Source organism: Mesoplodon mirus, assembly GCF_964341445.2.
Source record: "Mesoplodon mirus genome assembly, chromosome: 6".
NCBI classification, from domain to species: domain Eukaryota; kingdom Metazoa; phylum Chordata; class Mammalia; order Artiodactyla; family Ziphiidae; genus Mesoplodon; species Mesoplodon mirus.
Window position 1 is genome coordinate 47,305,491 of NC_138982.1, and position 27,133 is coordinate 47,332,623.

Sequence of the window (27,133 nt, forward strand, 5' to 3'; positions counted from 1 at the left end):
CTGTTGTTTTTGGATGGAATGTCCTATAAATATCAATTAAGTCCATCTTGTTTAATGTATCATTTAAAGCTTGTGTTTCCTTATTTATTTTCATTTTGGATGATCTGTCCATTGGTGAAAGTGGGGTGTTAAAGTCCCCTACTATGATTGTGTTACTGTCGATTTCTCCTTTTATGGCTGTTAGTATTTGCCTTATGTATTGAGGTGCTCCTATGTTTGGTGCATAAATATTTACAATTGTTATATCTTCTTCTTGGATTGATCCCTTGATCATTAGGTAGTGTCTTTCTTTGTCTCTTCTAGTAGTCTTTATTTTAAAGTCTATTTTGTCTGACATGAGAATTGCTACTCCAGCTTTCTTTTGATTTTCATTTGCATGGAATATCTTTTTCCATCCCCTTACTTTCAGTCTGTATGTGTCTCTAGGTCTGAAGTGGGTCTCTTGTAGACAGCATATATATGGGTCTTGTTTTTGTATCCATTCAGCCAATCTGTATCTTTTGGTGGGAGCATTTAGTCCATTTACATTTAAGGTAATTATCGATATGTATGTTCCTATTCCCATTTTCTTAATTGTTTTGGGTTCGTTATTGTAGGTCTTTTACTTCTGTTGTGTTTCTTGCCTAGAGACGTTCCTTTAGCATTTGTTGTAAAGCTGGTTTGGTGGTGCTGAACTCTCTCAGCTTTTGCTTGTCTGTAAACGTTTTAATTTCTCCATCAAATCTGAATGAGATCCTTGCTGGGTAGAGTAATCTTGGTTGCAGGTTTTTCTCCTTCATCACTTTAATTATGTCCTGCCACTCCCTTCTGGCTTGTAGAGTTTCTGCTGAGAGATCAGCTGTTATCCTGATGGGGATTCCCTTGTGTGTTATTTGTTGTTTTTGCCTTGCTGCTTTTAATATGATTTCTTTGTGTTTAATTTTTGACAGTTTGATTAATATGTGTCTTGGCGTATTTCTCCTTGGATTTATTCTGTATGGGACTCTCTGTGCCTCCTGGACTTGATTAACTATTTCCTTTCCCATATTAGGGAAGTTTTCAACTATAATCTCTTCAAATATTTTCTCAGTCCCTTTCTTTTTCTCTTCTTCTTCTGGAACCCCTATAATTCGTATGTTGGTGCGTTTAATGTTGTCCCAGAGGTCTCTGAGACTGTCCTCTGTTCTTTTCATTCTTTTTTCTTTATTTTGCTCTGCAGCAGTTATTTCCACTATTTTATCTTCCACCTCACTTATCCGTTCTTCTGCCTCAGTTATTCTGCTATTGATCCCATCTAGAGTATTTTTTATTTCATGTATTGTGTTTTTAATCGATGCTTGATTCATCTTTAGTTCTTCTAGGTCCTTGTTAACTGTTTCTTGCATTTTGTCTATTCTATTTCCAAGATTTTGGATCTGGGAAATAGAATCTTGGATCATCTTTACCATCATTATTCTGAATTCTTTTTCAGGTAGACTGCCTATTACCTCTTCATTTGTTAGATCTGGTGGGTTTTTATCTTGCTCCTTCTCCTGCTGTGTGTTTTTCTGTCTTCTCATTTTGCTTATGTTACTGTGTTTGGGGTCTCCTTTTTGCAGGCTGCAGGTTCGTAGTTCCCGTTGTTTTTGGTGTCTGTCCCCAGTGGCTAAGGTTGGTTTAGTGGGTTGTGTAGGCTTCCTGGTGGAGGGGACTAGTGCCTGTGTTCTGGTGGATGAGGCTGGATCTTGTCTTTCTGGTGGGCAGGTCCACGTCTGGTGGTGTGTTTTGGGGTGTCTGCGGACTTTTTATTATTTTAGGCCACCTCTCTGCTAATGGGTGGCGTTGTGTTCCTGTGTTGCTAGTTGTTTGGCATAGGGTGTCCAGCACTGTAGCTTGCTGGTCGTTGAGTGAAGCTGGGTGCTGGTGTTGAGATGGAGATCTCTGGAAGATTTTTGTCGTTTGATATTATGTGGAGCTGGGAGGTCTCTTGTGGACCAGTGTCCTGAAGTTGGCTCTCCCACCTCAGAGGCACAGCACTGACTCCTGGCTCCTCAATTTGGGATGATGTGTTGTGTATTCATGTATTCCACAGATGCAGGGTACATCAAGTTGATTGTGGAGCTTTAATCCGCTGCTTCTGAGGCTGCTGGGAGAGGTTTCCCTTTCTCTTCTTTGTTCTCACAGCTCCTGGGTCTCAGCTTTGGATTTGGCCCCGCCTCTGCGTGTAGGTCGCCGGAGGGCGTCTGTTCTTCGCTCAGACAGGCCAGGGTTAAAGGAGCAGCCGCTTCGGGGACTCTTGCTCACTCAAGCCGGGCGGGAGGGAGGGGGACGGAGTGCGGGGCGAGCCTGCAGCGGCAGAGGTCGGCGTGACGTTGCACCAGCCCGAGGCGCGCCGTGCGTTCTCCCAGGGAAGCCGCCCCCGGATCCCGGGACCCTGGCAGTGGCGGGCTGCACAGGCTCCCGGAAGGGCGGTGTGGACAGTGACCTGCGCTCGCACACAGGCTTCTTGGCGGCGGCAGCAGCAGCCCCAGCGTCCCACGCCCGTCACTGGGCTCCACGCTTTCAGTCGCGACTCGCGCCCGTCTGTGGAGCCACTTTAAGTAGCGCTCTTAATCCCCTCTCCTCGCGCACCAGGAAACCAAGAGGGAAGAAAAAATCTCTTGCCTCTTCGGCAGCTCCAGAGTTTTCCCGGACTCCCTGCCGGCTAGCTGTGGCACATTAGCCCCCTTCACGCTGAGTTCTCGCCGCCAGCCCCAGTCCTCTCTCTGTGCTCTGACCGAAGCCCGAGCCTCAGCTTCCAGTGCTGCGCACCCCGGCGGGCGAGCAGACAAGCCTCTCGGGCTGGTGAGTGCCGCTCGGCACCGATCCTCTGTGTGGGGATCTCTCCGCTTTGCCCTACCCAGGTATGTGGGGAGTTTCTTGCCTTTTGGGAGGTCTGGGGTCTTCTGCCAGCGTTCAGTAGCTGTTCTGTAGGAGTTGTTCCACGTGTAGCTGTATTTCTGGTGTATCCGTGGGGAGGAAGGTGATCTCCGCGTCTTACTCTTCCACCATCTTACCCGGAAACTAAAAAACTTTTTTTGGAAGTTAAGAGGAAGCGTGTGTATCCTTGATTTTTTTTTTTTTTTTGTCTTGTAGGATGCTAAATTTTACCTCTTGCTTCTTTTTGTGTTTACCACACAGTTACCACCTCTCCTTTCATTTCCTTTTCTCTCCCAGAAGGCTTGTCTTTCCAACACTGCCTCTTTGAGTCTTTGTCTAGTCAGTACCCTGAGGTACGAGGACTCTTTTCAGTATCTTTGCACTTAGGGTGAACTCTTCTTTTCTGGGAATGGTTTTTATCTCCATCCCCTCTTTTCTTGACTCTCCCTATGTATTAATCAGAGTTCTCCAGAGAAACAGAACCAATAAGATATATGTATATATATTATGGTTAATTTTATGAGTCAACCTGATTGGGCTAAGGGATGCCCATGTAGCTGGTAAAACATTATTTTTGGATGTGTCTATGAAGATATTTCTGGAAGAGATTAACATTTGAATTCATGAACTGAGTAAAGCAGATTGCCCTCCCCAATGTGAGTGGGTATCATCCAATCCACTGAGTGCCTGAATAGAATAAAAAGGCAGAGTAAGGGTGAATTCTCTCTCTACTTGAGCTTGGACATCCATCTTTTCTTGCCCCTGGATATCAGTGCTCCTGGTTTTTGGGCTTTCAGACTCAGATCAGGCTTTACATCATCAGTTCCTCCATTCTCTGGCCTTGAACTTGGATTGAGTTGTACCACTAGCATTTCTGGTTCGTTAGCTTGCAGATGGCAGATCATGGGACTTTTTGGTCTCTGTAACTGCATGAGCCAATTCTTATAATAAATCTCTTTTTGATATATATCAATATATATCTTATTGGTTCTGTTTCTCTAAAGAACCCTGATATATAGATGTAGATATAGATATAGGTATAGTTTTATTATAATGCATTGACTTATCCAATTATGGAGGCTGAGAAGTCTCACAATCTGCCCTCTGCAGACTGGAGACCCAGGAAGGCCAGTGGTGTAGTTTGAAGGCCCAAAAGCCAAAGAGCCAATTTTGTAGATTTCAGTCCACGTTTGAAGGCCTGAGAGTCAGAAGCACTGAGGGCAGAAGATCAATGTCCCAGCTCAACACTCAGACCGAGAGAGAGCATGAATCCTCTCTTCCTTCAAATTTTTGTTCTATTCAGGCCCTCAGTGGGTTGGATGATGCCCACCCATGTTGGGGAGGGTATTCTGGACAAACCAGGGTGGTTGGTCGCCCTACATTTGACTTAGTCTTATAGCAATGCAGTAAAGTTTCAGTTAATTAAATATTTTCTATACCTAGCTTACTGAAAAAGGCAAATCATAGAAAATATATTAATATTAGAGCTTAATTAAGAAAACATGTACCATATCAACCACAAAACTACTCTGGTATTTTGGGGTCAGAACACATTTACCTCAATCTCTTTTTTTTTTTTTTTTTTTGCTGTACGCGGGCCTCTCACTGTTGTGGCCTCTCCCGTTGCGGAGCACAGGCTCCGGACGCACAGGCTCAGCGGCCATGGCTCACGGGCCCAGCCGCTCCGCAGCATATGGGATCCTCCCAGACCGGGGCACGAACCCGTATCCCCTGCATCGGCAGGCGGACTCTCAACCACTGCGCCACCAGGGAGGCCCTTACCTCAATCTCTTACACTCATATATTTATACTTAGTCATATTCAAATTTTGACTCATCAAAAATTCAATTATATTTGTTACAGAGGAGTTACTAAGACTGGAAATGAAGGAATATAGTGTGAAAAGATTTTCCACACTAAGAGAATGTGGGTTTTGTGGCTTGAGCATTGCTCTTGAAGTTAGAAGATTTGAATCTTAGCTCTGCACATAGCGTGTGACTTTGGACAAGTTATTATTATGTTTTAATCACCTTTGAGGGTGATTTTCCTCATTTATAAAGTGGAAATATTATCATCAATCTGGTTGTGAGGATTTTATTAAATAGTATTCATGCAGCTAATCTATCATAGGACCTTAGTGTTAAAAAGAACAATAGGGATTAAAACAGCCAAATGTTCCCTAAAGAAATGTGTTGTCTAGAAACCCCATTTCCTGTGCCTTGGTTTAATTGAGGTTTTGACCCTTTTGTTGAACCAGATAGGGTGGAAAAATAAACCCCTCAGTAGTTGATATTACTGCCTGTTTTTTAGAATGTATTCCTTATGGGAGGGACTATATTCAAAATCATTGTCATGATTCATTAACTCTTTTTTCTGAATTATGGCCGTACACAACTGTGGCCTGTACACAGTTGTGTCAGGAGACACAGTCCTTTATGTACACAGGTATATTCCCAGCAGATCCCACCCTGTTTACCCACATGCTCTGGTCTTGGGCCTTGGTCTGCAGGGAACTGAGAAGAGCCTTGTTGTGAGGGACATTTGCCCTTGGTTTGGCTGGGGAAGCCACCTATGCTGGCAGCTGTTTATTTCATAGATCAAAGAACATCCTGTGTTTACGTACTATATTATATTGCTGAGCCTCTCCCAGCTCCATCTTGCTGAAGAGCCCTAGATGCTCTCTTAGAACATTGAATTGAATAAATTATTTGTTTTAAAGAAAAAAGAAAAGAAATAGAAAACACTAGTAACAGCAAAATATACAAAATAAAACTGCCACAAGTTACAAGCACATCTGTTGTGAGAAAAAAATTGAAGGGGAGCCATGGGGTGGGGTTAAGAGTGTAAGCATTGCTATCAGAGAGCTCTGAGTTTGAAATCCAGTTTTGCTAGTGTGATATCAAGCAAGTTATTTTATTTCTATCAGTCTTTGTTTCTTCATCTGTAAAATGGAGACAACAATATCTATTTCATGAAATTAAGATAAAAAAAGATGCCTGATAAATGAGAGGAGCTGAAGATTAAAGTAGCTATTGTCTAAAATTATTGTTGTTATTGATGTTGGTTTGTTTTTGCTGTACTACAGAACTGTTTTGGTCATTGTTGTATGCCCTTTGATCAGTGCCTGACACTTATTGTACACTCGATAAGTATGGATCGTTGTTTTTAAGTTGTATAATATTTTTCCTTTTTCACAACTTGAATTTATTTAATTCCTTGGGTTTTTAAGCTGAGTTATAATTTACATAAAGTATACACATCTCAACTCGATGAATATTTACCTGTCTATACATCATGTAACAACCACCCAGACGAGGGTATAGAATATTTCTGTGAAGGTTTCCTCCTGCTTCTTTTCTATCAATATCTGTACTCCTACCCCTCCCTCCCCCAAGGAAACCACTATCCTGATTTTATTAGCGTTGATTAGAAAAAAAATATTTGGAAGCTAAGAAACCACCTCTAAATAATCCATAAACGAAATAAGAAATCATAAAGGAAATTAGAAAACACTTTTAGCTGAACAATAATGAAAACAATATATCAACATTTACATGATGTAGCTAAAGTAGTGTTTAGGAGAGAATTATAGCTTTAAATACTTATAATGGAAGATAGGAAAGGTTTAAAATCAATGATACAATCTTCTACCTTAAGAAGTTAAAAAAATACAATGGCAGTTAAACCCAAAGAAAAGAAAAGGATTGGAAAGAAAGAAAGAAAGAGAGAGGAAGGAAGAAAGGAAGGAAGGAAGAAAGGGAGGAAGGAAGGAAGGGAGGGATGGAGGAGGGAGGGGGGAAGGAAATGAAAAATAAAACAGAATAATAGAGTTCCAATTTAATTCCATGGTGATCAGAAATACAACCTGTATGATTGCAGTTCTTTAAAATGTGTTGAAATTTGCTTTGTGGCCTAGGATAATGGACTATTTGATGAATGTCCCGTGTCCTTCTAAAAAGAATGGATGCTGAGTTCTTCAAAGTCAAGTCTATATCCTTGCTGATTTTTTGGCTGTTTGTTCTATCACTTATTAGGAGAGAAGTGTTAAAATCATTAACTTTGATTGTGGATTTAACTATTTTTCTTTTAGTTCTATCAATTTTTATTAATGTATTTTGAATCAATGTTACTTCGTATATACACGTTTAGGATTGTTATATCTTCCTAATAAACTATTTATTTTTATATATATCTTTATTGGATTATAATTGCTTTACAATGTTGTGTTGATTTCTGCTGTACAACAAAATGAATCAGCTATATGTATACCTGCATTCCCTCCCTCATGAGCCTCCCTCCCACCCTCCCCACCCCACCCCACCCCACCCCACTAGGTCATCACAAAGCACCGAGCTGATCTCCCTGTGCTATATACCGCAGCTTCCCACTAGCTATCTATTGACTTATTTATTTATTTATTTATTTTGCGGTACGCGGGCCTCTCCCTGTTGTGGCCTCTCCCATTGTGGAGCACAGGCTCCGGCTGCACAGGCTCAGCGGCCATGGCTCACGGGCCCAGCCGCTCCGCGGCATGTGGGATCCTCCCAGACCGAGGCACGAATCCGTGTCCCCTGCATCGGCAGGCGGACTCTCAACCACTGCGCCACCAGGGAAGCCCTGACTTTTTTATTTTTATGAATCATTTATCTCTGCCAGTACTCCCTCTCTTTGACCCTACTTTTTCTAATATTAATATAGCCACACTGGCTTTCTTATGATTAGTGACTGCATGGCATATCTTTTACCATCCTCTTTCTTTTAATGTATCTGTCTTTACGTTTAAAGTGTAATCACTATCTCTTGTAATCAGTGTTTTCACCCTGACACTATTTGCCTTTTTAATGGAGTCATATAGACCATTTCCAGTTAATGTGATTATTGAGATTGGTTGTGTTTAAATTTACCATCTTGCTATTTGTACCATCTGTGACTTGTTCCTTTATTCCTCCTTTCCTGCCATATTAGTCTGCTCTGGCTGCCATAACAAAATACCATAGACGGCTGGCTTAACCAACAGAAATTTCTTTTGTCATGGTTCTGTAGGCTAGAAGTAAAAGATCAAGGTTTCAGCTGATTCCGTCTCTGGTAAGGCTCTCTTTCTGACTGCTGACAGCTGTATTCTTACTGTGTTCTCACATGGCAGAGAGAGCTCTGGTGTCTCTTCCTCTTCTTGTAAGGGCACCAGCCCTGTTGAATTAGGACTCCACACTTATGACCTTATTTAACCTTTATCACTTCCTTGCAGGCCCTATCTTCAGTTACAGTCACATTGATAGAGCTTCAACATATGAATGTGAGGGGGACACAATGCAGTCTATAGCACCTGCCCACCTTTGAATCATTCAAATATTTTCAGTATTCCATTTTAACTCTTCTATTAGAAGAGCAATGGTTTCTCTAGTGTTACAGTACATATCATTTTACATATATATTGTATTTAATAATACTTTGTTATTATTTTTGCTTTGAATAGTCAATAGTCTTTTAGTGAAATAAAAGCATAGTTGATAATATTTATCCACATATTTAATGTATACAGTGCCTTGTATTCCTTCTTGGAGATTGAGGTTACCATGTGGGATTATTTCCTTTTAGGAACATTCATTTGCCTATTACCTGAGTAGGCGACTGCCACTTCTTATGAAAGCCTCCTCCAATATTTGCTCACTGTAGAAGGTCTTAACTCTCTCTGGAATTTGTTCATTTAAATTTCTTTGTCTTCGAGTTCTCTTATGTTTTTAAGGACAAATATGAGTTTTTAATTTAACCAGGTATTTTTGTTTGTTTGTTTTTTGGATAGGAATGAAAGACTTCCTAAACCTTCTTTTCAGGCTGTTTCTTTCTTACACCTTCATGCTTCCAACTTCATTCAGCCTGGAGAACATCCTTTAATATTTTTTGAAGTATATGTTTACTGGCAATAAATTCTCTCAGCTCTAGTTGTCTGGAGATGTCCTTATTTCACCTTCATTTTTTTTTTTTTTTTTTTTGCGGTATGCGGGCCTCGCACTGCTGTGGCCTGTCCCATTGTGGAACACAGGCTCCGGACACGCAGGCTCAGCGGCCATGGCTCATGGGCCCAGATGCTCCGCGGCATGTGGGATCTTCCCGGCCTGGGGCACGAACCCATGTTCCCTGCATTGGCAGGCAGACTCTCAACCACTGCACCACCAGGGAAGCCCACCTTCATTTTTTAAAAATAGATTTTCAGTGAGTATAGAATTCTAAATGAATAGTTTTTTAGGTCAATACTCTGAACAGGGACTTCCCTGGTCGCGCAGTGGTTAAGAATCCACCTGCCAGTGCAGGGGACACAGGTTCAAGCCCTGGTTTGGGAAGATCCCACGTGCCATGGAGCAACTAAGCCTGTGTGCCACGACTACTGAGCCTCTGCTCTAGAGCCCGTGAACCACAACTACTGAGCCTGCGTGCTGCAGCTACTGAAACCTGCATGCCTAGAGCCTATGCTCCACAGCAAGAGAAGCTACCGTGATGAGAAGCCTGCGCACCGCAGTGAAGAGTAACCCCTGCTCTCTGCAACTAGAGAAAGCCCGCGTGTAGCAATGAAGACCCAACACAGCCATAAATGAATGAATGAATGAATGAATGAATAAAACAAAAAAAGTACTCTGAACATATATCATTGGATTGTGGCTTCCATAGTTTAAAAATCAGTGATTAATTTTAATGTTACTCTGAAGGTAATGTATCTTTTTTCACTGGTTGCTTTTAAGAATTTTTTCCTTATCTTTAATTTTCAGCTACTTGGCTCCGATATGTCTAGGTGAGCTTTTCTTTACATTTATCCTGCTTGGTATTGGAAGAGCTGCTTGAATCTGTGAGATGATGTCTTTGATCAGATATGGAAATTTCTTCATTATTTTTTCAAGTATTGTTTCTATAACATACACTCTCTTCTCTTCTTCTGGGACTTCTGTTCATGTCCCACATCTCCTTTACATTCTTTTCTTTCCATTTTCCCCCTGTGTTTCAGTTTGAATATTTTTTCTTTTTTTTTTTTTTTTTTTTTTTGCGGTATGCGGGCCTCTCACTGTTGTGGCCTCTCCCGTTGCGGAGCACAGGCTCCGGACGCGCAGGCTCAGCGGCCATGGCTCACGGGCCTAGCTGCTCAGCGGCATGTGGGATCTTCCCAGACCAGGGCACGAACCCGTGTCCCCTGCATCGGCAGGCGGACTCTCAACCACTGCGCCACCAGGGAAGCCCCAGTTTGAATACTTTTAATTAATTTGTCTTATTTCACTTATCCTGTCTTCTGCTGTGTTCAATCTGCTATTAAGCAAATTGAATGAGTTCTTAATTTCAAACATTGATGTTTTGTAATTCTAGAAGGTTCATTTGATTCTTTATTATGGATTATACTTCTCTGTTGAAATAATGCATCTTTAAAAAACTTTTAATTGAAGTATAGTTGATTTACAATGTTGTGTTAGTTTCTGGTGTACAGCAAAGCAATTTGGTTATACGTATATATGCACTGGCAGTTAAAATACTGGTGACTTACCTTGATCTTTTTGAGGCCTGGTTTTACTTTTTCTTTGGGCAAGTTTATTCCTGTTTTGTCCTTACTCCTGGAGTGTAGCCTTAATCCTGTGGAAACTCCTATGATGTTTCATTTATCCTAGAGTATGGCCTTTATAGAGTTTCACCTGAATGCCCAGAGTGTTCATCAAAGTCTGCCTATTCTGCCTGGGCCCAAATACCAATTGTCTCTCCCCAGAACTATGCAAGCTTCATAATTTCTCATCAGTTCTGACATGTGCAGTTGCTATTCTCTGCCAGACTCCTGGAGTCTCACCTAAAATCATAGGGCCCAGGAGTTGGCTAAGCATTAAAGGGGAATTTCCATGAAAACTTCTGGGGTTTCCTCTCTGAGGCTTCCCCTCTTGACAGCTATGCCCCTCAAATTCCAGCCACAGTTGTATCTTTAATCTCTGATCCCTGCCTCTTCCAACCAGTAGGACCACCCTTCCTTGCACTGTGGCCTGGACTGGAACATGTTTCCAGTGAGAGAACCTGGGTCAATGTGGAACTGTGATAATGGGTTGGCCCAATAATGCTTACTTCAGATCAGCTATTTATGTTACCTTGCAGAATTTGATTAGATCTTCTGCCTTATTTGCATACATATACTTTTTAGGGTAAAGCTCACCTTTTACCCGAATTAGAGAGTTACTGAAGGTTTATTATAGGCCAGCTACTTTTTGTGACCTTGATCTCTTTTAATCTTCATGACAATCACGTAAGAAATCATCATAATAGTAGTACTTATACAGTGTTGTCAAGTGTCAGGCATTATTCTGAGCATCTTATACATCTGTACGTACTCATTTAATCCTCACATCAACTCTACAGTACTCACATCAACTCGACAGGTACTGTTATTTTTCCTACTTTACAAATGAGGAGTCTGAGAAACTATAGAGGTTAAGTAACTTCCCTTCCCCACAAATACACAATATATAAGTTCATATTTATATAAAAATTCATGTTTCAAACCTAGGCAGTCTGGCTTCAGAATTAGTGCTCTTAACCACTTCATTACTGGTGGTATTGTTCTCATCTTACAGATTAGGGAGCAGCGTTAGAGAGGTTAGGTGATGACCCCAAGTCTCAGTGCTGGTAAGTGGCAGCAGTAAGGTATGGACCAGATTCCAAAGCCCTTGCTCTTTCTTCCCATGGTTTCTCCCAAAGAGAGAGAAGAAAAATGTTTTCCCTTTTAGGGCTTTAGTTTTAAAAAAAATTTGTGAGAATTTTGTGGGGACTTCAGAGGGGACTAAACAGCTTTTTTTGTTTCTTTTTCATAAAGTTGATATCTTCTTGTGCCTATGGTTTTCTGGCCATTTGTGACCAGGCACTGGAAGGGAGTTGTTTTCCCCATAGACGTGTGTTATTTCTGGACACCTCTGGGACTGACTCCTAGGGAAAGATGTTGATAGCTCCTTGAATGTCAGTCTTGGGGGTGGAAAGATGGCGGAGCTCAACCTCGAGGTCCTCTGCCTACACTGCAACTTGTGGTGCCCGACTGATGTGAGTCCTTGTGCTCGTTGTGTGTTTCATACATTTGCCAGCGAGAAACAGAGCCCTTGAGAGGGTTTGAGACATGAAATATTTCTGTTTTGTGAAGGCTGCCAGGCTCAGATGAGGAGAGGAAGCTGGTTCTTTTATCAGGGAAGTCAGACCCGGTTATCCCCTCCTGCTGTGCAGGGTGTTTACACAGTGAGCCTGGAGTGACACGGAGACAGTGGAATTGTTCTGCTGAAGGAGCCCCACAGAACCCATGTGTTTCACTGTGTCTGATACTGACCACACCCTTTTTTGCAGTGTGGAGGCTGCCAGCATCGGATTCGTCATTGTTATCGACAGACGAAGGGACAAGTGGAGCTCCGTAAAAGCATCCTTGACACGAATAGCTGTAAATATTTATTTTTGTGCTCTTATTATAAAGGTCATTTAAATTGTCTATTCAACTATTTCACATCAAAGTCATGGGGAAGTGGAAGTCATTTTATGCCAAGTTTTGGGAAGGTCTTTGTAGCAGAGGCTATTGTGTCATGTCCATATCCCCTCTGCCACCTGCAGGTCACTTACAGATGATTCCTGAGCATGTCAAAGGCTTCCTGAGTCTCTTTACCTTATTGACCTCTCTGGTCACTGGAGAGGAGTGGGTAGGGAGTGCTGGGAAGTTAATGCTCCAGCAGTGACCTGTAGCTACTGAGTTACGGGTGTTGATGGATAAATACCCCAGCTTCTGCACCCCTCAGTGGGACAGTTCTGAGGTACGTTCTGTACAGAATTTTGGAGGTTCCCGGCCCTTTCTGCCTGCAGCAGTCCCCCCTCACTGATACACTGGCTCTCTAGCCATCACTGTCTCACCAGCGCCCCCATACTCCCTAACTCTTTTTCCTGGGATCACCTCCTCAGTAAACTCTTTAGACCCAAATTCTCATCTTAGGGTTTGCTTTGGGGATCACCTAATTTAAGACAGTCTTCATTTTAGTTTTCAAATTATTTTTTCACAAATTAGAAAGACACTGGCAAAGCCAAACAAAGTGATACGATAAGTGCTTGCTTTTGGCATTAAATTGCAGAACCTTGGATAGGCTTCCTTTTACATCTTATTAGTCTGATTTTTACCCCTATTTGCTGCCTTCTGGCAAGTACATGCATCCTTTCTCTCAGACCAGGGAACTCAGCCACATGAGCAGGCAAAGACACCTCAGGGCCAGCCACACCAACATTTCCACCAAATCATGCCTCCCTGGGGCAGTTGGGACTGGCTGAAGATGATGGGATATGGTAGGATGGTAATGTAGAGGCTGGGATGGAAGAGGGATGTTTGAAGCCTCAGTTATGCCTACTTACAGAAGCAGTCACACATAGGGACATGGACACATACAGAGTCTCTCTCAGATCACTTTGGAGCCTCATCCAGATACACAAATAGTGTCTCAGCTCATTTGTCCCATCCAGACATAAAAAAATGCAAGAATCCTCTGTTTAGGAACTTGCATTTCAAAGATGAGGGAATGGAAGACTCCCTTTTCTTTGTGCATGGATTGTTTCGTCCCTTTGGTTTAGTGTTTTTTTTTTTAATTTATTTAATTAATTAATTTATTTTTGGCTGTGCTGGGTCTTCGTAGCCGTGTGCAGGCTTTCCCTAGTTGCGGTGAGCGGGGGCTACTCTTCATTGTGGTGCGCAGGCTTCTCATTGTTGTGGCTTCTACTGTTGCGGAGCACGGGCTCTAGGCGCATGGGCTTCAGTAGTTGTGGCACACGGGCTCAGTAGTTGCGGTGCATGGGCTTAGTTGCTCTGTGGCATGTGGGATCTTCCTGGAACAGGGCTCAAACCCATGTCCCTTGCAATGGCAGGCAGATTCTTAACCACTGCACCACCAGGGAATTCCCTACCGTATTTATTTGAGGGATAACTACAATGATGGTTGATGCCCTGAGGATTTAGAGAGTGCCCATGACCATTCCAGAGTTCTGGCCTCCAGAGAGTTCTGGTTTCCCAGGATTCATAGACAATACTTGAATCATCTAATACTTGAGACTAATTTGTCCAAGAATTACATTGATCACCTTTATGTGTGAAAGATTCTATAGTGCGGGGATCTGAAAACCTGACTACCAGTCAGAATCTCTTCAGGTGCTGGTTAAAAATACAGATATCTGAACTTTAACCCAGTACTAATGAATCAGAATATTTCAGGGTAAAGACCAGATTATTATGATTTTTGTTTTTTTTGGCGGTACGCAGGCCTCTCACTGTTGTGGCCTCTCCTGTTGTGGAGCACAGGCTCCGGACGCGCAGGCTCAGCAGCCATGGCTCACGGGCCCAGCCACTCCGCGGCATGTGGGATCTTCCCGGACCGGGGCACGAACCCGTGTCCCCTGCATTGGCAGGCAGACTCTCAACCACTGCGCCACCAGGGAAGCCCTATGATTTTTAAAATAAGTTTATTTATTTATTTATTTTTGGCTGCATTGGGTCTTTGTTGCTACGCGCGGGCTTTTTCTTGTTGTGGTGAGTGGGGGCTACTCTTTGTTGCGGTGTGTGGGCTTCTCATTGTGGTGTCTTCTCTTGTTACAGAGCACAGGCTCTAGGTGTGCAGGCTTCAGTAGTTGCGGCTCGTGGACTCTAGAGCGCAGGCTCAGTAGTTGTGGCTCATGGGCTTAGTTGCTCTGCGACATGTGGGATCTTCCCGGACCAGGGCTCAAACCCATGTCCCCTGCATTGGCAGGTGGATTCTTAACCACTGTGCCACCAGGGAAGTCCCAAGACCAGACTGTTTTTTAACAAGCACTTCAGCAGGTTGTTCTTGAGAACCACTGGAAGACTGGAAAGCCATGAGCGATGGGAGACTTGGATTCCCAATTTTGACACTAAGTTGTTACATGAATTTGTTATCTCATTTCTCAGAATCTTACCTCAAGATGAGAACGGCGCTTCCTGAAAGCAACTTAGCAATAAGATGCATTAAGAACCCTTAAAATACTAAATCTTTGACTCAGTAATTTTTCTAGGAAGCTGTGCTCTAAAATGTGGATAAAGATTTCATTTTAGTGTTTATTTATAATAGTAAAAATATGGAGGAGCCTAAATCACTAGTAATAAGGGATTGGTTAAATAAATTGTACACCCATAAAAATATTTCCAAATAATTTTTAATAACAGGAATAAAAGCTCATGGTATAATATTAAATTAAAAGGCAGGTTGCAAAATATTTCTACAGGTTGAGTTTAACTACGCTAGATATTTAAGCAGAGAAAATAGCCTAGAAATAATTAAATTGAAATATTAAGAATGGTTATGAAATCATGGGTGGTTTTCTTATTCTAATGTATACTTTTATTAATTTCTCAATTTTTCTATAAAGAGTATAAATTGTTTTTTTTAATCAGAAAATCTTTTTGTTTGTTTGGTTTGGTTTTGCTTTTAAGGAGGGGTTTAGATTATGTGACCAGTAAGAGCTCTTTCAGCTGTGAAATCCTGTGAAATATACTCTAATTCTTGGTATCCATGGTGTCCACTTTAACTTTGTCATCTGTAATCTTGGGCAAGAGGAGACCAGTGGATGTGACATTTGCCCTGACACTTTTTATGATCCTTCCAGGTAGCATTTCCAGGAAACTTGCAGCTCATATTCATTCTTCGTCCATCTTGCTTTATCCAGAGGACATTCACTGACATTGGCATTAAGTACTATCGAGATGAATTTAAAATGAAAGTGCCGGTAAGCATGACCTTTCTTCTTGTCTGCATTTGTTTAGGGCATGTGGAGAAGATGGCATGTGAGCTTGTTTCCAAGGAAGGTAGGACTCCTCAGGCAGAGAGGGAGGGGAGGGCATTCTGGGCAGAGGGAACAGCACGTGTAAGGACATGGAAGCAGGAAGTACACTCTTTATGTGAGGTCCATGGGGAAGCCTCATTCTTGTTGGAAGTACATATAGGATCATATTTTGGAAGAAAAGGTAAGAAACATGGACTATGTCTTAAGTGTAAGGATAAAGGTTCTGGATTTAATTCAGTAGGCAATGGGGATCCAGTGAAGGTTTTTGAGTTGGGGAGTGACTTGGGTAAAGGAGTACTGGAATTATATAAATCCAGTGGTGTTATATAAAAGGTGATGTCCAAGACTGTAGAAAGAGATTGATAAAGGAAGAGAAACTGTAATAGTATGAGTAAAGAAAAAACAGGATCTAAAATATGGGGGTGACAAATATAGGCAACTGTGAGTAAAAATTAAAACCAACGTTGTGATACATATAAAAGGAAAACAAATTAAAATGACAAGATTAAAAATTTTACCTCTGGAGGAGCTTCAAGATGGCGGAAGAGTAAGACATGGAGATAACCTTCCTCCCCACAAATACATCAGAAATACATCTACATGTGGAATAACTCCTACAGAACACCTACTGAATGCTGGCAGAAGATGTCAGACCTCCCAAAAGGCAAGAAACTCCCCACGTACCTGGGTAGGGCAAAAGAAAAAAGAAAAAACAGAGACAAAAGAATAGGGACGGGACCTGCACTAGTGGGAGGGAGCTGTGAAGGAGGAAAGGTTTCCACACACTAGGAAGCCCCTTTGCAAGCGGAGACTGCAGATGGCGGAGGGAGGAAGCTTCCGAGCCACAGAGGAGAGCGCAGCAACAGGGGTGCAGAGGGCAAAGCGGAGAGATTCCCGCACAGAGGATCGGTGCCGACCAGCACTCACCAGCCCAAGCGGCTTGTCTGCTCACCCGCTGGGACGGGTGGGGGCTGGGAGCTGAGGCTCGGGCTTCAGTCAGATTGCAGGGAGAGGACTGGCAGCGTGAACACAGCCTGAAGGGGGCCAGTGCACCACGGCTAGCCGGGAGGGAGTCTGGAAAAAGTCTGGAGCTGCCGAAGAGCCAAGAGACTTTTTCTTCCCTCTTTGTTTCCTGGTGCGTGAGGAGAGGGGATTAAGAGCGCCGCTTAAAGGAGCTCCAGAGATAGGCGCGAGCTGCGGCTATCAGCGCGGACCACAGAGATGGGCATGAGACGTTAAGGCTGCTGCTGCGGCCACCAAGAAGGCTGTGTGCAAGCACAGGTTACTATCCACACCTCCCCTTCCGGGAGCCTGTGCAGCCCACCACTGCCAGGGTCCCGTGATCCAAGGACAACTTCCCTGGGAGAACACATGGCGTGCCTCAGGCTGTTGCAATGTCACACTGGCCTCTGCTACTGCAGGCTCGCCCCGAACTCCGTACCCTCCCTCCCCCCAGCCTGAGTGAGCCAGAGTCCCCAAATCAGCTGCTCCTTTAACCCTGTCCTGTCTGAGTGGGAACAGATGGTCTCAGGCAACCTACACGCAGAGGCGGGGCCAAATCCAAAGCTGAACCCCAGGAGCTGTGCGAACAAAGAAGAGAATGGGAAATCTCTACCAGCAGCCTCAGGAGCAGCGGATTAAATCTCCACATTCAACTTGATGTACCCTGCATCTGTGGAATACCTGAATAGACAACGAAGCATCCCAAAATTGAGGAGGTGGACTTTGGGAACAACAATATATATATTTTTTTCCCTTTTTCTTTTTTTGTGAATGTGTATGTGTATGCTTCTGTGTGTGATTTTGTCTGTATAGCTTTGCTTTAACCATTTGTCCTAGGGTTATGTCTGTCCATTTTTCTTTCTTTTTTTTTTTAGTATAGTTTTTAGCGCTTGTTATCATTGGGGGATTTGTTTTTTGGTTTGGTTGCTCTCTTCTTTATTTTTTTTTATTACTTAAAAATTTTTTTTAATAATTATTTTTTATTTTAATAACTTTATTTTATTTTATTTTCTCTTCTTCTTTCTTTCTTTCTTTTTTTTTTTCTCTCCCTTTTATTCTGAGCCGTGTGGATGACATGCTCTTGGTGCTCCAGCCAGGTGTCAGGGCTGTGCCTCTGAGGTAGGAGAGCCAAGTTTAGGACATTGGTTGAGAAGAGACCTCTCAGCTCCACATAATATCAAATGGCAAAAATCTCCCAGAGACCTCCATCTCAACACCAAGATCCAGTTCCACTCAACGACCAGCAAGCTCCAGTGCTGGACACCCTATGCCAAACAACTAGCAAGACAGGAACACAACCCCACCCATTAGCAGAGAGGCTGCCTAAAATCATAATAAGGCCACAGACACCCCAAAACACACCAACAGATGTGGACCTGCCCACGAGAATGACAAGATCCAGCCTCATCCACCAGAACACAGGCACTCGTCCCCTCCACCAGGAAGCCTACACAACCCACTGAACCAACTTTAGCCACTGGGGACAGACAGCAAAAACAACGGGAACTACGAACCTGCAGCCTGTGAAAAGGAGACCCCAAACACAGTAAGTTAAGTAAAATGAGAAGACAGAGAAACACCCAGCAGATGAAGGAGCAAGGTGAAAACCCACCAGATCTAACAAATGAAGAGAAAATAGACAGTCTACCAGAAAAAGAATTCAGAATAATGATAGTAAAGATGATCCAAAATCTTGGAAATAGAATGGAGAAAATACAAGAAATGTTTAACAAGGACCTAGAAGAACTAAAGAGCAAACAAACAGGATGAACAACACAATAAATGAAATTTAAAATTCTCTAGAAGGGATCAATAGCAGAATAACTGAGGCAGAAGAACCGATAAGTGACCTGGAAGATAAAATAGTGGAAATTATTAAACTACTGCAGAGCAGAATAAAGAAAAAAAAATGAAGAGAAGTGAGGACAGTCTCAAAGACCTCTGGGACAACATTAAATGCACCAACATTCGAATTTTAGGGGTCCCAGAAGACGAAGAGAAAAAGAAAGGGACTGAGAAAATATTTGAAGAGATTACACTTGAAAACTTCCCTAATATGGGAAAGGAAATAGTTAATCAATTCCAGGAAGCACACAGAGTCCCATACAGGATAAATCCAAGGAGAAACACGCCAAGACACATATCAGTCAAACTATCAAAAATTAAATACAAAGAAAAAATATTAAAAGCAGCAAGGGAAAAACAACAAATTACATACAAGGGAATCCCCATAAGGTTAACAGCTGATCTTTCAGCAGAAACTCTGCAAGCCAGAAGGGAGTGGCAGGACATATTTAAAGTGATGAAGGGGAAGAACCTACAACCAAGGTTACTCTACCCAGCAAGGATCTCATTCAGATTTGATGGAGAAATTAAAACTTTTACAGACAAGCAAAAGCTAAGAGAATTCAGCACCACCAAACCAGCTTTACAACAAATGCTAAAGGAACTTCTCTAGGCAGGAAACACAAGAGAAGGAAAAGACCTACAATAACAAACCCAAAACAGTTAAGAAAATGGTAATAGGACATGCATATCGATAATAACCTTAAATGTAAATGGATTAAATGCTCCAACCAAAAGACATAGACTGGCTGAATGGATCCAAAAACAAGACCCGTATATATGCTGTCTATAAGAGACCCACTTCAGACCTAGAGACACATACAGACTGAAAGTGAGAGGACGGAAAAAGATATTCTTTTTCCGGCAAATGGAAATCAAAGCTGGCATAGCAATTCTCATATCAGACAAAATAGACTTTAAAACAAAGACTATTACAAGAGACAGAGAAGGACACTACATAATGATCAAGGGATAGATCCAAGAAGAAGGTATAACAATTGTAATTATTTATGCACCCAACATAGGAGCACCTCAGTACATAAGGCAAGTACTAAGAGCCATAAAAGGGGAAATTGACAGTAACACAGTCATAGTAGGGGCCTTTAACACCCCACTTTCACCAATGGACAGATCATCCAAAATGAAAATAAATAAGGAAACACAACCTTTAAGTGCTACATTAAACAAGATGTACTTAATTGATATTTATAGGACATTCCATCCAAAAACAACAGAATACACTTTCTTCTCAAGTGCTCATGGAACATTCTCCAGGGTACATCATATCTTGGGTCACAAATCAAGCCTTGGTAAATTTAAGAAAATTGAAAATCATATCAAGTATCTTTTCCGACCACAATGCTATGAGACTAGATATCAATTACAGGAAAGAATCTGTAAAAAATACAGAAACATGGAGGCTAAACAATACACTACTTAATAACCAAGAGATCACTGAAGAAATCAAAGAGGAAATGAAAAAATACCTCGAAACAAATGACAATGAAAACACAACGACCCAAAACCTATAGGATACAGCAAAAGCTGTTCTAAGACAGAAGCTTATAGCAATACAATCGTACCTTAAGAAACAAGAAACATCTCAAGTAAACAACCTAACATTACACCTAAAGCAATTAGAGAAAGAAGAAACAAAAAAACCCAAAGTTAGCAGAAGGAAATCATAAAGATCAGATCAGAAATAAATGAAAAGAAATGAAGGAAACAATAGCAAAGATCAATAAACTAAAAGCTCATTCTTTGAGAAGATAAACAAAATTGATAAACCATTAGCCAGACTCATTAGGAAAAAAAGAGAGAAGACTGAAATCAATAGAATTAGAAACGAAAAAGGAGAAGTAACAACTGACACTGCAGAAATACAAAAGATCATGAGAGATTACTATAAGCAACTCTATGCCAATAAAATGGACAACCTGGAAGAAATGGACAAATTCTTAGAAATGCACCACCTTTGGATACTGAGAGAGGAAGAAATAGAAAAAATGAACAGACCAATCACCAGTACTGAAATTGAAACTGTGATTAAAAGTCTTCCAACAAACAAAAGCCCAGGACCAGATGGCTTCACAGGAGAATTCTATCAAATGTTTAGGGAACAGCTAACACCTACCCTTCTCAAACTCTTCCAAAATATAGCAGAGGGAGGAACACTCCCAAACTCATTCTACGAGGCCACCATCACCCTGATTTCAAAACCAGACAAAGATGTCACAAAGAAAGAAAACTACAGGCCAGTATCACTGATGAACATAGATGCAGAAATCCTTAACAACATACTGGCAAACAGAATCCAACAGCACATTGAAAGAATCATACACCATGATAAAGTGGGGTTTATCCCAGGAATGCAAGGATTCTTCAGTATATACAAATCAATCAATGTGATACACCGTATTAACAAACTGAAGGAGAAAAACCATATGATCATCTCAATAGATGCAGATAAAGCTTTTGACAAAATTCAACACCCATTTATGATAAAAACCCTCCAGAAACTAGTCATAGAGGGAACTTACCTCAGCATAATAAAGGCCATATATGACAAACCCACAGCCAACATCGTCCTTAATGGTGAAAAACTGAAACCATTTCCATTAAGATCAGGAACAAGACAACGTTGCCCACTCTCACCACCCTTACTCAACATAGTTTTGGAAGTTTTAGCCACAGCAATCAGAGAAGAAAAAGAAATAAAAGGAATCCAAATCGGAAAAGAAGAAGCAAAGCTGTCACTGTTTGCAGATGACATGATACTATACTATACATAGAGAATCCTAAAGATGCTACCATAAAACTACTAGAGCTAATCAATGAATTTGGTAAAGTTGCAGGATACAAAATTAATGCACAGAAATCTCTGGCATTCCTATACACTAATGATGGAAAATCTGAAAGTGAAATTAAGAAAACACTCCCATTTACCATTGCAACCAAAAGAATAAAATATCTAGGAATAAACCTACCTAAGGAGACAAAAGACCTGTATGCAGAAAATTATAAGACACTGGTGAAAGACATTAAAGATGATACAAATAGATGGACAGGTATACCATGTTCTTGGATTGGAAGAATCAACATTGTGAAAATGACTCTACTACGCAAAGCAATATACATATTCAATGCAATCCCTGTCAAACTACCACTGGCATTTTTCACAGAACTAGAATAAAAAATCTTACAGTTTTTAGGGAAACACAAAAGACCCCGAATAGCCAAAGCAATCTTTTGAGAAAGTAAAACAGCTGGAGGAATCAGGCTCCCTGACTTCAGACTATACTACAAAGCTACAGTAATCAGGACAGTATGGTACTGGCACAAAAACAGAAATATAGTTCAATGGAACAGGATAGAAACCCCAGAGATAACCCCATGCACATATGGTCACCTTATCTTTGATAAAGGAGGCAAGAATATACAGTGGAGAAAAGACAGCCTCTTCAATAAGTGGTGCTGGGAAAACTGGACAGCTACATGTAAAAGAATGAAATTAGAACATTCCCTAACACCATACACAAAAATAAACTCAAATTGGATTAAAGACCTAAATGTAAGGCCAGAAACGATCAAACTCTTAGAGGAAAACATAGGCAGAACACTCCATGACATAAATCACAGCAAGATCTTTTTTGACCCACCTCCTAGAGAAATGGCAATAAAAACAAAAATAAACAAACGGGACTTAATGAAACTTCAAAGCTTTTGCACAGCAAAGGAAACCATAAACAGGACCAAAAGACAACCCTCAGAATGGGAGAAAATATTTGCAAATGAAGCAACTGACAAAGGATTAATCTCCAAAGTTTATAAACAGCTCATGCAGCTCAGCAGCAAAAAAACAAACAACCCAATCCAAAAATGGGCAGAAGACCTAAATAGACATTTCTCCAAAGAAGATGTACAGATTGCCAACAAACACATGAAAGAATGCTCAACATCATTAATCATTAGAGAAATGTAAATCAAAAGTACAATGAGATATCTCATACCGGTCAGAATGGCCATCATCAAAAAAATGTACAAAGAATAAATGCTGGAGAGGGTGTGGAGAAAAGGGAACCCTCTTGCCCTGTTGGTGGGAATGTAAATTGATGCAGCCACTATGGAGAATAGTATGGAGATTCCTTACAATCTAAAAATAGAACTACCATACAACCCAGCAATCCCACTACTGGGCATATACCCTGAGAAAACCATAATTCAAAAAGAGTCATGTACCACAGTGTTCATTGCAGCTTTATTTACAATAGCCAGGACATGGAAGCAACCTAAGTGTCCATCAACAGATGAATGGGTAAAAAAAAGATGTGGCACATATGTACAATGGAATATTACTCAGCCTTAAAAAGAAATGAAATTGAGTTATTTGTAGTGAGGTGGATGGACCTAGAGTCTGTCATACAGAGTGAAGTAAGTCAGAAAGAGAAAAACAAATACCATATGCTAACACATATATATGGAATCGAAAAAAATAAAAAAGGTTATGAAGAACCTAGGGGCAAGATGGGAATAAAGACGCAAACTACTAGAGAGTGGACTTGAGGATATGGGGAGGAGGAAGGGTAAGCTGGAACAAAGTGAGAGAATGGCATGGACATATATACACTAACAAATGTAAAATAGATAGCTAGTGGGAAGCAGTCGCATAGCACAGGGAGATCAGCTCGGTGCTTTGTGACCACATAGAGAGGTGGGATAGGGAGGGTGGCCAGGAGGGGGATGCAAGAGGGAGGAGCTATGGGGATGTATATGTGTATGTATAACTGATTCACTTTGTTATAATGCAGAAACTAACACACCATTGTAAAGCAATTATACTCCAATAAAGATGTTAAAAAAATTTTTTTATCTCTAACTTTGGCAGAGATATGAGGCAAACAAGCATTTGCATACTTTGTTGTTAGGAATGAAGTTGGTAATGACCAATATGAAAGACTAATTGATGGTATTTATCAAAAATTAAAATGTACATACTCTCTGACCTACCTATAAGAGTTATTCTGCAGGTACCTCACGCACATACACAAAGCTGCATATATACTGATATTCATTACCAAATTGTTTGTAATAGTAAATGATTGGGAAAAAAGTAATGCCCAACAACAGGGAGCTGGTTAAGTAAATTATGGTCAGTTAAATATTATGCAACCATCAAAAGTGGTAATGTGTGGTGCAACCACGGTGGAAACAGTTGGCAGTTTTTTACAAAGTTAAAAATATACCTGCCCCATGACCCACCCAAGAGAAATGAAAACACATTTGCAATAACAGATGAATAGATAAAGAAATTGTGGCATATTCATGTAAAGGAATAATATTAAGCAATAAAGAAGGAGTGAAGTACTGAACATGCAACAACATGGATTTATCTCAAAAATATTCTCTTGAAAGAAAGAAGCTAGACACTGAAGTGTACATACTCTGTGATTCTTATATAAAGTTCAAGAAGAGGCAAAACTAAGCTATGGTGGTAGACAATTAAAACAGTGGCTGCTGTTAGGGGTGGAGATAGTGGAGACCAGAAGGAGGCCTAGGAGAACTTTCTGAGGAAGTGTTCTATATCTTGGTTAAAAAGTGTTACATGTGTGTATACATTTGTCAAAATGAATTGAACTGTACCCTTAAAATCTGTGCATTTTATTTATGTAAATTATATCTCAAATGAGAATTGAAAAACAGAAAAAAATAAGATAAATCTATAGTGATATAGAAAAGTTTCTAATATATTTTTGGTTTTATTTTGGTTGAGTTGGAAATAATTTTCAACTCATAGAAAAATTTCAAGAATAAGAGTAAAGGGACTTTCCTGGTGGCGCAGTGGTTAAGAATCCGCCTGCCAATGCAGGGGACACAGGTTCAAGCCCTGGTCCGGGAAGATCCCACATGCCGTGGAGCAACTAAGCCCGTGTGCCATAACTACTGAGCCTGCACTCTAGAGCCCGCGAGCCACAACTAGTGAAGCCCACGTGCCTAGAGCCCGTGCTCTGCAACAAGAGAAGCCACCGCAATGAGAAGCCTGTGCACCACAACAAAGAGTAGTCCCTGCTCACCACAACTAGAGAAAGCCCGTCCGCAGCAATGAAGACCCAATGCAGCCAAAAATAAAATACATTTATTAAAAAAAAATTTTTAGGAGGGAAAGACAGAGATGGATTCAGGTTTGTTTGTTTTTTCCCTTTCTCTTATGTTATAAAAATAAAATTTTAAATTCCCAAACTCTTTTCCATAAGTGAAGGAGAAAGGCATGGAACATGGAGCCTGACAAGGTTAACATAGTGATATGTAGAATCAAATCCCACTAAACTTAAGTTCCTTGAACACAGGGGTTTTTGTGCTTACTTTTATCCCTCAGAGCCTGGCAGTTATTAGAGGTTCAGTACAGATATGTTGAATGAGTCAGTCAATTTTGTTTTACCTGTAGACTTTGGGGGTCTAACATATTCTTTTCATCCCAAAGTGGAATACTATATAATAATAGAAAAAAGCCTATATCCTCATGTCCTCTGACCAAGAATCTGTTCTAAGAATTGTACATGTTGGATATGACATGGTAAAGTCAGTGCTGCCACAGGAAGAAATGAGGGGGAGGCTTTGAAGGAAGAAGTTTATTATACTCACAGGTCAAAATAATCAATGACTGAAGAAATATAAAATCATCAGTTAAAGGCTACAAGGGGGGTGTGTTTCAGAGATGAGAGTGAGTAGGGGTATGATATTGTCCCTGCTACAGAGAGCCGGGACTGCTCCCTGGGCAGGACCACTGCAGTGGGGTGGAAAGGGACAGATTGGAGTATGTCATCCTCCTCTAGATGTCTGGGCATTTGTTCATCAGCAGGCTTGTTAATTTATGAAAACCCACTCACAATCACCTCCAAACTTTCTCCACATGAGATAAGTTGGGGGCATATCACCATCCCTCATAGAAGGGGCATCAGTGTAGTGAATCTTCTCAGTCCATACTCCTCAATAGGTCCTTGTGTTCTAATTTTATTTTGATATTCACCAGCCCACCCTTTATTGGAATTTTCATTGCAGATTTTTAGGTCTCAGTACAGCGTTTGCTTTTGGTGGCTGAAGGATATACTTTAGCCTGGGAACTTTTGACAAAAATTTACCTAAAGCAAGACCTGACTTCTAGGCAGCTTAGAACTGAACTCACTGATTCAAGTCACTGTTTTGTTGCAGGCTGTTCAACGCTGCTGTTCCTCACTCAAAGGGGGAAACTGGAAAGAGTTACTTACTGGTTGAAGTAACCATCTTTGGATATAAATGCCTGATTAGGCAAAATTGAAGTACTATTTAAACAATAGTAGGGACTTCCGTGGTGGTCCAGTGGTTGAGGCTCTTCGCTTCCATGTCCCCTGTGCAGACAGGGGACATGGGTTTGGTCCCTGGGGGAACTAAGATCCTGCATGCTGCATGGCGCAGCCAAAAAATAAAATAAAATAAAATTTTAAATTAAATAACAGGGCTTCCCTGGTGGCGCAGTGGTTGAGAGTCTGCCTGCCGATGCAGGGAATGCAGGTTTGTGCCCTGGTCCGGGAGGATCCCACGTGCCGTGGAGCGGCTGGGCCTGTGAGCCATGGCCGCTGAGCCTGCGCGTCCGGAGCCTGCGCTCAGCAACGGGAGGGGCCACAACAGTGAGAAGCCCACATACCGAAAAAAAAAAAAATTAAATAACTGTAGAATCTAGATGAGCTACTTAATTATCTGTGAGTAATATATTGGGTTTTTTCTGTTTTAGATCGTTATGTTAAACTCTGTTTCTGACCTTCATGACTACATCGACAAAAGCCAACTGACAGAGGACTTAGGGGGAACTTTGGAATATCACCACAGTCAGTGGATAAATCATCGAACTGTGAGTACCAATTTATGTGCCCTTTTCAGTGTCCCTCCTGGTTTTCTAGAGACAGGAGACCTAGAGATCAACTGTTGGGCAGTCATTGCCCGTGACTGCCTAACATTGGGAAGGTTGGGTTTTCTAAGCAACAGGCTTGGGGAGAGACAAGGTGCAAGGATAAAAGCTAGGGCTTCTCTTGCTGATTACCTTCGTCTTGGCTCATTTTCTGGTATGGGGATTTTGGGGGACTTGATTTAGGGTGCACCTGGGGAATTTGCAAAATACCCTGCTATACTTCAGAGAATTTAATTTACTTGATCTAGGATGGGTCTCAGGCATTAGTGGGTCACAAAACTCCCCAGATGATTCTAGTGTACAGACAGATTGAAACCCACCAAGTCAGAAGAAGCTGTATTTAAATGTTGCCACCATTGCTTCTTATTTGAGCTCAGGGGAGTTACTAAACCTCTCTGAGTTTGTCTTCTCCCCTGCAACTAACACAGTGGTTCTCAGCTTGGGGCATTTTTTCCCCCAGAGGACATTTGTTGATGTCTTTAGATAGATGTTTCTTATAGTCATAACTTGGGGACGGGGTGTTCCTGGCATATCCTGGGTAGGAGCCAAGGATGCTGCTAAACATCTTATAATGCACTAGACAGCCCCCCACAATAAAGAATTATCTGGACCAACATATCAGTAGTGCCAATGGTAGGAAACCGTGGACTAACA

General features: G+C 41.4%; 1 protein-coding gene across 1 annotated transcript in view; it reads left to right on the top strand.

The window, feature by feature from the left end:
- The window catches only part of MCF2L2 (MCF.2 cell line derived transforming sequence-like 2), a gene marked incomplete at its 5' end in the record, with an annotated part of 239,213 nt that overhangs the window by 56,884 nt on the left and 155,196 nt on the right, over window positions 1–27,133 (top strand). The window contains 3 exons of the mRNA XM_082624318.1: window positions 12,220–12,310; window positions 15,517–15,636; window positions 26,306–26,422. Coding sequence (XP_082480444.1) covers window positions 12,220–12,310; window positions 15,517–15,636; window positions 26,306–26,422 — 328 coding nt within the window. The remainder of the gene's footprint in view (window positions 1–12,219; window positions 12,311–15,516; window positions 15,637–26,305; window positions 26,423–27,133) is intronic.